The sequence below is a fragment of the Achroia grisella genome, unplaced genomic scaffold, assembly GCF_030625045.1.
Source record: "Achroia grisella isolate CSIRO2021 unplaced genomic scaffold, CSIRO_AGI_Agris_v1 utg487, whole genome shotgun sequence".
Taxonomy (NCBI): Eukaryota; Metazoa; Arthropoda; class Insecta; order Lepidoptera; family Pyralidae; genus Achroia; species Achroia grisella.
Window position 1 is genome coordinate 2,426,664 of NW_026712891.1, and position 12,270 is coordinate 2,438,933.

At 32.2% G+C, this 12,270-nt stretch overlaps 1 protein-coding gene across 1 annotated transcript; it reads right to left on the reverse strand.

Moving 5' to 3' along the window:
• Positions 1-6,719: 6,719 nt before the first annotated feature.
• On the reverse strand, positions 6,720-10,787 carry LOC131846018 (outer dense fiber protein 3-like protein 2). The gene is made up of 5 exons (XM_059195220.1): positions 10,580-10,787; positions 10,271-10,402; positions 9,532-9,748; positions 8,928-9,117; positions 6,720-6,988 (listed from the first exon to the last, which is right to left on the reverse strand). The coding sequence occupies exons 1-5, from the start codon at positions 10,710-10,712 to the stop codon at positions 6,863-6,865; spliced, it is 798 nt and encodes a 265-aa protein (XP_059051203.1). The 5' UTR covers positions 10,713-10,787; the 3' UTR covers positions 6,720-6,862.
• Between the last annotated feature and the right edge of the window lie 1,483 nt (positions 10,788-12,270).

Sequence of the window (12,270 nt, forward strand, 5' to 3'; positions counted from 1 at the left end):
TTCCAGTTTGTGCATTTAATTATACTTTTGTAAATATGAGATTCAGAAATTAAATTAGCCAACTGATTGATTATAACAGTGGACAGTGTAGTTCGTTAAAGCAATAACAAGTAAAGAACATCTGCACATTTTTTAGTTATTGAAAAAGAATAGAATAGAAAGAATAGAATAGAAAACCATTTATTCAAATAAACTTACATTGAAGCACTTTTGAATAGTCATAACATTTTTTTTTTAATCTACCGCTCATTCGGAATGCCTTATCTAAAAATCACAAGAAGAACAAGCAAGATATTGTGTGTCTGCTCATTTTAAATAATTTATTCTTACTTACAATTTAACTCTCTAAGTGTGTAATACAAACCACCGATTAGCACTGTATTCTTTATATTTAAATTTGTATAATAACCGTTTCATGTAAATACATAACCAACTTTTAAACAATTAATAATTTCTAAAAGGAAATAGTCATAGTGATTACAAAAGACCAGTTTTTTCATAGGACAAGCAGCACCCGTTCACGAGTATGACGGATGATATTTCAAAATCGAACTGAGCTCGACCATCCTTTTTCTCAGCTAACAAAGCCTCAAATGACCCGGCCCACCACGCCGCCACAAGTCTGTGATCAGCCCCTTTAAATGTCGATGAAGATTAACTCATACAAATGAAGACAATATCAATGAAATTAAAAAATCATGATGTTTGATAGTTTCACATTTTCACAGGGAAGAATGGCATGCGTTAGAAGCTAATAAACCTATTTTTGAATCGAGCGAAATTTTTTTATTCCCTGCATCAAAATATTTTTATTCTGTCTACTATGTATATGTCCCACATTATAGTTTACACATTACGTTTAATCGTCAACACTTGGTGCAAATGTTTCTGTAAGCTAAATTTCCTTGATATAAGTAGGTGATATAAATAGTCAATATTGTGACAGTTTATTAGATGTACCTACTCTAAATGGTAACCATTGCTTATATACATAAATATAACAATTGTTTAATATAAATTTGATAATCTCTCTGTCAGATCATATGCACGAACCTTGTACTGTCATTTATATTATAAAAGTTGAAATATATATCCTTAAACAGACATGAATTACGTGTATACATAGTTAAGACAATGGTTACTAACAATTTGATCCTTATTTTTACGGTCGGTAAATTTCTATTTGAACGATCTTTAAGTTTTCTAAAAATATTAAAATTTTCATGTATACATGATTTTCTACCAGTTAAATGTATTGTGAAGTAACGGTGAGGATAGATTGAATCTTTAAAACACTGACGTAAGCTCTCTTGAACCCATAGGGGCGATAAATATTAACGTAAGCGCTCTCTTTTGTAAAATAAATATAGTATTTATATCGCGCTGCGTTTAATGACCAATTAATATTACATATTCCATATGATTGAATTATGCTTTGTAAATAACTAATTCAGAAATAAAGTTTAGCCAACTGATTGATTATCAAGTGGACTGTTAATTGCGTTAAAGCAATAACTAATTGCATTTAGAACGTATCTGCACATTTTTTAGTTATTGAAATGTTTACAATACAATTTTCTTTGTTTTTTTTTTGTCTTTCTGTTTAGTATTCTGCAATAGACGGGAATAAAAAAAAGTTCATGTTTTAATAAATCAATGAAAAAATATTATGAGATTGTATTGTGTTCATGTACTTTCCTTAATATAATTTGAAAATTAATTATAACCTCACATAGAAACTACTTATTTTATGATTTTCAGTATGTTACTTCGTAAATGTTATTAAATTCATGACAAAGATAATAATCACTGCAGGTTGCAATATGAGATATCCATTATGACTAATACTATAGTCGATGCGTTATTATATTGATTCTATTACAATAAATATACATATTATATTTAGGATTTTTTGTTCATAACAACGTTTCTTTATAGCTTATAAAATTCAGAATGTCTTTAATTATAATTTGGTTTAAAATGTAAACACACTACAGGCATCTACGGTATATAACATAATATCATCACGCCTACGAGACGTTGAACTTTGTCTAACTTTCGTTCCGTGCAGGATGATAGCTGATATAAATTATACTAACAATCCTTTGAGTATAAATTAAACATATATTTTTTATTTACAAATAGTGAATAATAAAACAAAATGCGGTAAGAAACCATACATGGGCCTATCGCCTAACAGTTAAAACGTTATCTATCTGTACATATGTATAATCGACATTACATATTTGATGTTCCATGCTGAAGGACAGAAGAACAGAGCAGACCAAAACATGCATTATGTCTACTTAATGGTGTTGTTAGTTGATTTCCAGATTTTTTTTATAGCATAGCATACGAGCTTGCGAATGGTGAGTGATTACTGCCGCCTAAGAGCGGGTGTTGCACCAGGGGAAGTGTTAGTGTGTTTCCGGTATTTTAAGAAGAAATAAGTAGGTGATTCCAGAATTTGGTAGAGCGTAACAAAAAGTTTCTAGAAAAACGCACGGCGGAGGACCTCTATTCATCCAGGTGATCAGTATGGTGTTTTACGATGGTGAAATTCATCAGATGGCATGAATCCGAATAATTCCTCAGAACACTCAACATGATATATGCGGTAGAAAATGCACACAGATGCAATGTCTCGCCGCAGAGCCAATGGGTCGAGTCTGTCACAAAGACGTTGATTACCAATAGTTCTGGCTGCTCGGTTCTGAATGCGGTCAAATGGAAGTAACTAGATAAGATATTTGTAATTTGCTGACCATATAGCTAAAATTTGCTGGATTTGTAGGATGGCAATGGATTATATAGGTATTATATAAACTTAAAATTGTTTTAATTTTAATTTGTCTATATGACGGCCTCTGTCGTCTTAGCACACCGCTTTACCTTCGATGGTCGCGGGTATTCAATAGTATTCATAAGTATGATATATTGTATCGGTCAAGAAGTTTTCTGTGTATATTATGTTTGTATTTCCAAAAAAAAAAACAACGTAGCTAAGAATTTATATCAAATATCTAGTTGTATGTTATGTGCTTGGTGTAATGTAAATACATAAACAATTTAAATGTAATTTCCTTATCTTTATTTTCTCTATCTACACAAAGGCAATCTGGAAAAAAATTACTTAACGATAATACCACATTTTCTGTATTCGGTGCTATAAAGAGTATAAATAAATAAAAAAAAAGGTAAGAATGTAAACTGATCACTGTACGAGTCAGCCATATTTGTTAAATGTCATCCTAGACGACATATGAGAATTCAGCAATGTTATAATATTCAAGAAAGAGCGTTTTAACTGCCTTATTGACAAATCATTTTATTGCATCAACGAATTTTTCATTAAGTAAGTAATATTGTCAACGAGATTTAAGTTTAGGTTTTGATATACCAGTTATTTTATTGTTTATGGTAAAATTAATTATTTTCTACATCTATTTGGTTAATGATAGTGGATTAAATTATTATTCAATATCATATTTTATTAATTGTCGCAAATTAAATGAACGATAATCGCTGTCTGTACATAAATTGTATCCTAAAGGGACCCCTTTTAATAATATATTTTAGTCATCATATTATATTTTTTTAATCTTTTTAATTTTAGGTTCTTAGTTGTACAACTAGGTTATGTAAATACTAAATTGTATTATTATGTAAGTACATGACTTTCTCAATATAATTAACAAAAATAATAATTGTTTAATTTTTGTCTTTCTGTTTGTCGTTTTATTTGGCGCCCTGATTACAGTAATGCTTTAATCTTATTGTGAGGGGTATCACTAAAGTATTGTGGTAGATTTGACTTTAAATTAGTTTACAAAAAGAGATATAACCTATTGCTATTTCGAATATCACGGGTATGCAAACGCAGGCTCAGTAAGTATTATGTAGTTCTGTAGATGAATCATACGTTTTTACATTGTAATAAATACAAATTATTATTACTAAAATTCCTGTTTGGTAGGATAAAGATTTTCTCAATCTACAAATACGTCTCAGTCTACGAATAGACCGTCGTGTTTGACTTCACTAGTCAAACGAATAACAAATGGGGTGATCACTTGCACAACGCAAACTTAATCATCGAAAATCAACACTGCTGCACTTCGGAGCTGAGGGCCATTCGCCGTCGTTAGAGATGGCATGTTTATTTTGCAGTCTCTAGTTCTGGTGAGATTGCTTGTACGTAAATTGTAGATTTAAATTTAGTATGAATAGAATGTTATAGGTACTTTTCTTGTGTTAGTGCAAAGGTTTAATCGAAAATGGCAAAATTAAAAAATATTACTAATTCAATTTTCTGACTAACTAATAAACTATAAGGGAAATCGAGGTAGGCTCGAGTTATGTTGGTTTAAAACATGGTATGCGTAGTGTGATGGATTGGATAATTCGATGATATTGTGATATATGATATATGATAATAGGTTCTGGGACAGCAGGTACATAGGATGAGTGGATTTATATATAGAAATAAAATATTTTAGGAAATTCCGAAAGAAAAATATAATGTCACTTTTTTGCAATAATCTTAGGAACTAACTTTCAAAATTTTATAATACATTACTTTTTAAATATAAAAAATTAAACTAAAGAGGTTTCACAACACGTAGTGCGGGTTTACTCTCATTGCACATCAATAACACATTTCATTTTGGAGCGTTAAGGATAGTTGAGCAACCTTACATTTTAGAAAGTATTTGTTACAATTTAGTTTTATATGGAACCCGCTGGCCTACCCATCGTCCTCACATTGTGTCACATTTCGCGTTTTAGCAATATACTTCATTGCAGCCCGGGCTAATCATCACTATAATTTTCAATTTTGAATGTCGAATCAGTAGTGCCGAATATTACCCAGAACAAACACACTCACAAAATTTGTCTTTATAACATCAGTATAGATTAGAAGCCAATTTTTTTTTTATAACACAGGGGATAAACGAGCATGCGGCTCACCTGATGGTAAGTGAATACCGCCGCCCATGAGCACCCGCAACACCATGGGAATTGCAAGTACGTTGTCGGCCTTTTAAAAAGGAATAAGCTCTTTTCTTGAAGATTTCAATATCGTATCGGTTCGGAAATACCATTGCTGGAAGGTGATTCCACAATGTGATTATGCGTGGCAAATGAGATAAATGCTTAGAGATTTCATCACCATCGACTTCCCGACCTCATGACCTCATATTTTTCATTTGCATTAGTAAGCTTAGACGTAATGGTTGAAGTTAAAGCTTACTGATCTTTTATAACATTTACAATTATCACAACATACAATATAGAACACTAAGTAGGTAACCTATTTACTGCTCTTTTGGTTTAGTACAATATTCTGAATTTAAAAGCTTTCATGGATAAATTCCTTGTTGGAATGGACCAAGCGTCCGCAACAATATGAAATGCATAGGGAAAAACGAATAGAAAAACTTTAAGTGGTCCTACAGGAGCCGGTTTATGTTTACGGCGGTGTGGTCGCTGAAACGTTCTCCCTGCATACAAATCAGCGTAACTTGGCAAGTTTGAATAAAACTTTGCTAAATTAACTTTGATCGTGTTTTAATACTACGTCCGCATGGCCAAACCATTAAATTGCACTTTAGATCTGTGCCATTCTACTTCTAATAGTGAGTGAGCTCTGTGTAAAGTTTAACTCGTTTGGGCGAACTTGAAAGAAACTAAAATCAAATGAATTCAGGCGGTAATGGTCTACTTTAGATCTGTCGATACCTTTTAAAGTTAATTACACACATTTTAACTGCCATTCCTTGACGTATACAAATGAAAATGTAACTATTAATAGTTCAGTTTAGAATTACTCACACTGAACAACTTTTCTCGCGAGATATTTCATACAGAAGATCCATTGTTAAGAAGGAAAATATTGCAAATTAATAAGAATCAGAAAATAGAGTGTTAAAGCCTTCCCGAGAATCAAAATGTAGATAAAGCATGTGTATAAAGATACAAATAAAACTTAGGCATATAACGTCATGAAACCATTCTTAAGAATAAGTAGCGCGCACATTGGTGCGCGGTATTTCAGGCGTCCATAAGCCCTACCGACCGTTTACTGCTGAATTATTAATACTAATAATCTCAGGACAGTTCACACAGCACTATCTAGACCGAAGTTAAACTAGCTAAAGCTTATGTTAAGGGTACTGATACATATATATTGATATATATTTTTTCCATAAATACATACATATTATACATAGACACATAGACCGATACAAACAATCATACTCATGAATACAAATTTTTGTGCCATGCGAGGAATCGAACCGGCGACCATCGGAAGTAAGGGGGGTATGCTAAACCTTTAGACCACCGTGGCCGTATATGTTTGATTGCCACTATTGTGGTATTTTGTATTCACCTGTATGTGTTTGGCTAAAAGGGGTGAGAGTATACAATAAAAACATTACATTTTCTCTTAATATAATCTGATATAGACAATGAACTACTTTTCCAATACATAGTATGCACTGATTACATTCTTCTATTCATTTGGTCCCAGAATTTAAAATTACATGTAAAATTATAGGGTATATTTTCTCTTACATATAAGTATTTTTCTAACCAATGTAATATATACTAGCAGTTGATTTAAGTATATATAATATATATAACAACATGTATTAATAGACAGGAGGAAATTAAGGATGAAATAATTCAAGTAGGTAATTATAATTGTACAGAAAAGTCAATATACAACTTTATTAATATCAGCATAAGGTATAAGAAACTCTAGAAACAATAACCTACTAAGTAGACAGGGTACATCAGTAAAATTACATGAAATAATAAAATTATCTAACTTAATTGCTAATAAAGTGCAATTAATTTAATGAGCGCCGTTTATTATTAAACCTAATTTAGATGATTTCAAAGGTACTTCGTGTCGCCCTAAATAGGGTGTGTGACGTATACCAAAAGACGGAGTCGGCATTGTTCTCTTCGTTACCATGAACTGGAAAAGTGATAAGCATTAGATATAATACAATATACATTCTACGAATGATTTATTACAATTTGCATAAGTGTAACATAAAGGCTCGTACATATTGCAGCGTCTCGTGTAGTTAGTAGATTTATAAATACTGCTAATACTGGGACTGCGAATTTATTTAACTATATTTAATAAATAAATAAGCTGATGACTCTCTTTATAGTAAGTGGTAATCATTGCTTATGAACAGCACCACGGATGTCACATAACAATGTAACGCCTGTCAGAGTACTCGTGTTTGACCATTCATTCTTCATTACCATGAACAAATTTTTATTTCACTGCGTTAACTCACCATACAACCGAAATACATTTTACAAAGCAAGCTGCTTGACAACTGATATAGGTGAGACTGAGTTACCCATACTGAAGATGTATTTCAAATTCTAGGCTAGATATAAAAAGCATTGTTGCAATTTTAATTGTTATCATAGATATATTATGGAATTACTGTAACAATTACTACGTTAATTGGTAAAGTGATACAACAGTACCGTTTCAATATGTAAGAATGTGTATTAACGTATTTGTATTTTTTTATACCTTACTAATATTATAAAAGCGAAAGTTTGTGAGTATGGATAAATGAATGGATCGATGGACGTTTGTTACTCTTTCACGCAAAAACTACTGGAATGAATTTTGATAAAACTTTACAGTAATGTAGCTTATCCATTAGAATAAAACAGGCTAAAATTAATAAGATATTATGCAAATTGGGCGAAATGTAATGTCAAATGTGGTTGATGCAGACATAATTGAGCGGATCAGCTAGTTAATCATATCTTATGACGTTTGCATATTTAAATAGTTTTCTTTTTTATAATCATGTTTTTAATTCAACCTTTAAAACCAAGAAAAGGGTATTTTTTGTATAATAACATATATTAGTAATATAAAGTGGGCGATTAAATTTCATAATTTAAACTATAAGAGGAATTCAGACAAAGCGTGACAGTTAGAGGAAAATGGGATAACTTTGGGCAATGTCTTATACGAACGACTGCTTATTATCAGTCGTAATACAAAGAGAAAGTTTGGCTTTCTCAGATATTTTTGAAGATACATCTTTGTGTTATATTCAAGTTCGTCAGTTTAAGTGAATCATTTATGTTTTTGTGAAGTCGGAATAAGAACAAACTTTATAAAGACAGAATGAAGCGTCCTATTTTATACTGTAGTTTAAGTAGATGGGTACTTTCAGTTGCAAAATTATGATTTATTTTATTTCATTTTTGGTCAATTAAGCCGATGGTAAATGGTCCGCCTGATGGTAAATCGTTTATATGTACATGAACTGCACCACGGTCATCACATTATTATATGACATCCTCGTGGGTTGGCCGGAGTCCGGAGTCCGGAGCACTATGAAAATAGGAAGCTTCTTTGGTTGAAAATGAGTATACAGTACTACATGACTGTAGTATTCACATAGATAATCTTTATCTATACAGGTGTTGAAATAATCGGACATTTTAAAAATTTATCCTAGCATTTTTACGTCGACGGTGAATATCGAGCCATAGAAGGACCAGATATATGGTTGACGTCTATGACGTTATTTATGATATTACTATGGACGTTCACGATTCCACTAAGAGTACCGTAAATTATAAAACCGTTTATTAAGTAGTAAATATGTTAAGTTACATTATATTTATAATATAAGAAAAAATATGATGAATGAATTTATAAAATTTCATACATATAATTCGGTTTACAAATTACCAATTGTGATTATTGCTGTTCATAGCAAGTCTAAGCCCTTCGAAGAAATCTCATTAGACGTAAGCATTTTCGAGACAAATATTTACCACTCCAAAAATCGGAGGCAGTTAACTTTACGAGTTTGATTAACTCCAAATTAAAGTAATATGTTTTAAGTAAATTGACTGCTTACCTTTTTCTCGCAGTAAGCGTTCGGAGGCGGCGTCTTCGGTGGTCTTAAACTCTTAAATGGGCTACCAAAAGAGAATGCAGGTTTGTTTTTCTTGACGTAGTCAAAGTTTGGCTCGTGTTCGCCGGGCCCCGGGAAATTTTGTGCTTTTAAGCCTCTTTCCATGTAACCGAGAGTGTATGCTGGCGCTTTTCTGAAACATAAACGGGCAGTATCTCTTGTGATAATATATTTAGTTTTCTTTATCTACCACATCATAATCAATTAAAAAATATCTGGCAGATTAATGAAATCATATAGCGTAATCTAAGGAACTATCTGGGTTCTTTTTTTGTGGACGGAAGACAACGAGCTTGTCTCTTAATAACGCATAGATGCATGATTTATGCACGAATGCAGCATTTCAGGTACTCGACAGTTCAGGCATCTCCTGATTTCTTCAGACGGCAAGTTGTCTGATTGTTACCTGATTGGCAATCTTTTCAATTGAAATTATTTATATATATCCGAAACTCAGTATTAGGTATGACATACATTTTATACTACTTTTACATATTATTGTAATATTTGATGTCAAAATATAAGTATGTAGTTAGGAAAGTCTTACATGGCAGGTATTGGAGGGTAGTACATATTTGGTGGCGGAGTCCACTGGTCCCATGCTTGATAAGGCGGTCTTGCTGCAGGTCGCATGCTGTATGATGGTGGTCGTTTGTATTGAGATACGGCTGTGGGGGCATATGTTCCAGGTCCTGGTATTTTCACTCTATCGTATGGAGACTCAATATGTGGTGTGATGACGCAGTGAGTTATTCTATATTGACCTGGTAAGACATGTTGATAATGCAAGAATTGAGTGATCTCAATAATTATTTTTTTTAATTTTTTGGTTCAATAGACATCATAATTATCATTATTACATAGTATTAAAGAAAGTCGCAGTCGCTGTCTTTTCCTATGTACGATTAAATCTTTAAAATTACGCAACGGATGTTGCAGCGGTTTTTTTTAATAGTCAAACTAATTCAAGAGGAATATTTATATATATAATATATGTACACCCAGGCGAAGCCGGAACGAGTAGTTAGTTATTAATATAATTAATCGGATCTTGACACTAATGATTTATGATAAATAAAGGTTGCCTTAAATATGGTAACAAGATAACAGCAGTACTATATTTAGTATTATTATAATTTATCATTTAATAATTGGCTTATTTTACTTATAACGGTAGGTATATGAAACTCTACATTTATTTTACACTCTTTACTATTTGAAATATTACCTCAAATTATAATAATTTTGTGTTTACAGTTTTAAAAACATAACATTGAAAATTTTACCTTTGCTTCCTAATCCTTGACAGCCGAACATCGGTGCAAAAGGTGTAGTAACAGGCTTAGAGAAACTAGACCTTGTTCGATGACCGAAAGTATAAGCTGGCGAGCGTCTTATTTTTGAGTATCCATTGCCACCTACGAAGTACAAAGACCTTTCTATAACTTCAATATTGTCATAGTATTCTAAGTAGGCAAGATCAACAATTATTTTCACTTGAAGCATGATATAACTAATATGTATATAAAATTTTAATATTAAGTCTATATTTTTGACTAAAATATGAGAAGTAGTAAATTATTTGAAGAATTTACAGAATATTTGCGGTGCCTCGTATCGATTTGGACCTGGACAACCTCTTTCGCCTGAAATTAGCCCGCGTCGTTCAGTCGGTTTTGCGGGTAGTTGTTTCACAAACTTCGCTCTACACTCCCAACCCCACGACATTTATATATGTAAGTATCAAAAATATTTAGTGGAAAAACTGCGTTGTTATCTAAAAACTGCTCTCTTTGACAGGTGTCATAAATGCTGACACTCGATATGTCTGGAATACAACCTCTGAGGGCATTCAAAATCACGGCGGCCGGTACGCGATAAACATTTGCAGATAAAAACGAAACGGGCGCAGTGTCGGAATGAAGGGAGCAAATAAAAACTCGACGGGAATTTCCACGGGACAGGAAATTGAGCTGCACAGGATATCGTCGCACAGGAACGACGTGGGACGGAGCAATGGCTTCCGGCCGAGGTGAGTCGTCTTCATTATGCCTTCATTCTCTCACATTTCAATTCGTAATATCGTCGCCGCTGTTTTTATTGAAATATAACGCCGCTTATTCTTTCATTTCGTATTTGCTCTGTAGCTATAGGAGGTCTATAAAATACGCGCTTCAAAATACCAATTAAGTTTGAATCTGAGTGGCACTTTAAAATAAAGAATGTAGGACGTTTATTACGAATAAAAATGTGTGGGCGTTCTAATCAAAGCTAATATAATTTTTATTAATGTTATAATATTCAGCGATCTGTATCCGTTATCATTTATACCCGTGTAAGCGATGGAAAATTAAAAAGGGGCCAATATACGAGGCGTGCGTGTATTCATTATTCAGGCGATATAGCGGCCGGGACGCGACAATCGCGATATTTTAATAGATTTTATATAGGGTTACCACATATCATGTTTTATTTATAAATATTCAAATATATTTTACTGAAAGGGTACACAGTATTATATTCCTTTCAATATTTCACGGTCAGAAGCGGTATAACGTTTTGCATAAATATACATTGATTGTGAAAATAAATTTCTATATTTCTACTAATTGATATTGTACTTGAAAACAGATATTATTTGAGCGCAATGTCATACTAACGGTTATGGATTTCTCAGCTTTCTGCCTTCAAATGATAATTATTATTTGTTCAATTTATAAAACAAACAAAACACCTTACTTTAGAGCGTTATATTATTTTTTTTATAGCAGAAAATTTACAGAAAACAATCTGTGGAATAAATTTTATCCATTTCAATTTTTTTTATAATACATTGTATAAATCTATTATTCTATACAATTTGCCATCTCTATATATTTACGCGGTTTAAATACCAATATGTTACCAGTATCATTCCTTAAGGAATCTACACCGGCTATCTCGTCAAGTTCTACACACTTGGAGGTTAGTGAGTTAGAACTACTACTAACTACATCTAATAGCTGTTACAGTTGTTGAAGTAAATTGGTACCTAATTAGTTGTTAACTGCAAGCTTCGAACTAAGTAGTATTCATCTTAAAATAAGTACCTACATGAAAAATGGTTACCCTTATTCATGAGCGCGTGATGCTTGAAATGATATGCGCTACATTAACATAATAATATATTAAGGGGACCAATGCGCATCATAATTCAAAAGTCATTGTGTATAGATATATGTTTATATTTAAATCGAACATAAAAATATACGTAGTTACTATTTAAGATAATTCTTATAACAAATTA

Excerpts from the sequence above, each read along its gene's own strand:
- LOC131846018 (XM_059195220.1), bottom strand. The coding sequence starts at position 10,712 with ATGTCGTGGGGTTGGGAGTGTAGAGCGAAGTTTGTGAAACAACTACCC. Across the intron at positions 10,403-10,579 it reads CGAGGCACCGCAAATATTCT|GTGGCAATGGATACTCAAAA; the intron begins GTAAATTCTTCA and ends TGTACTTCGTAG. Across the intron at positions 9,118-9,531 it reads TACCCTCCAATACCTGCCAT|AAAAGCGCCAGCATACACTC; the intron begins GTAAGACTTTCC and ends TTTATGTTTCAG.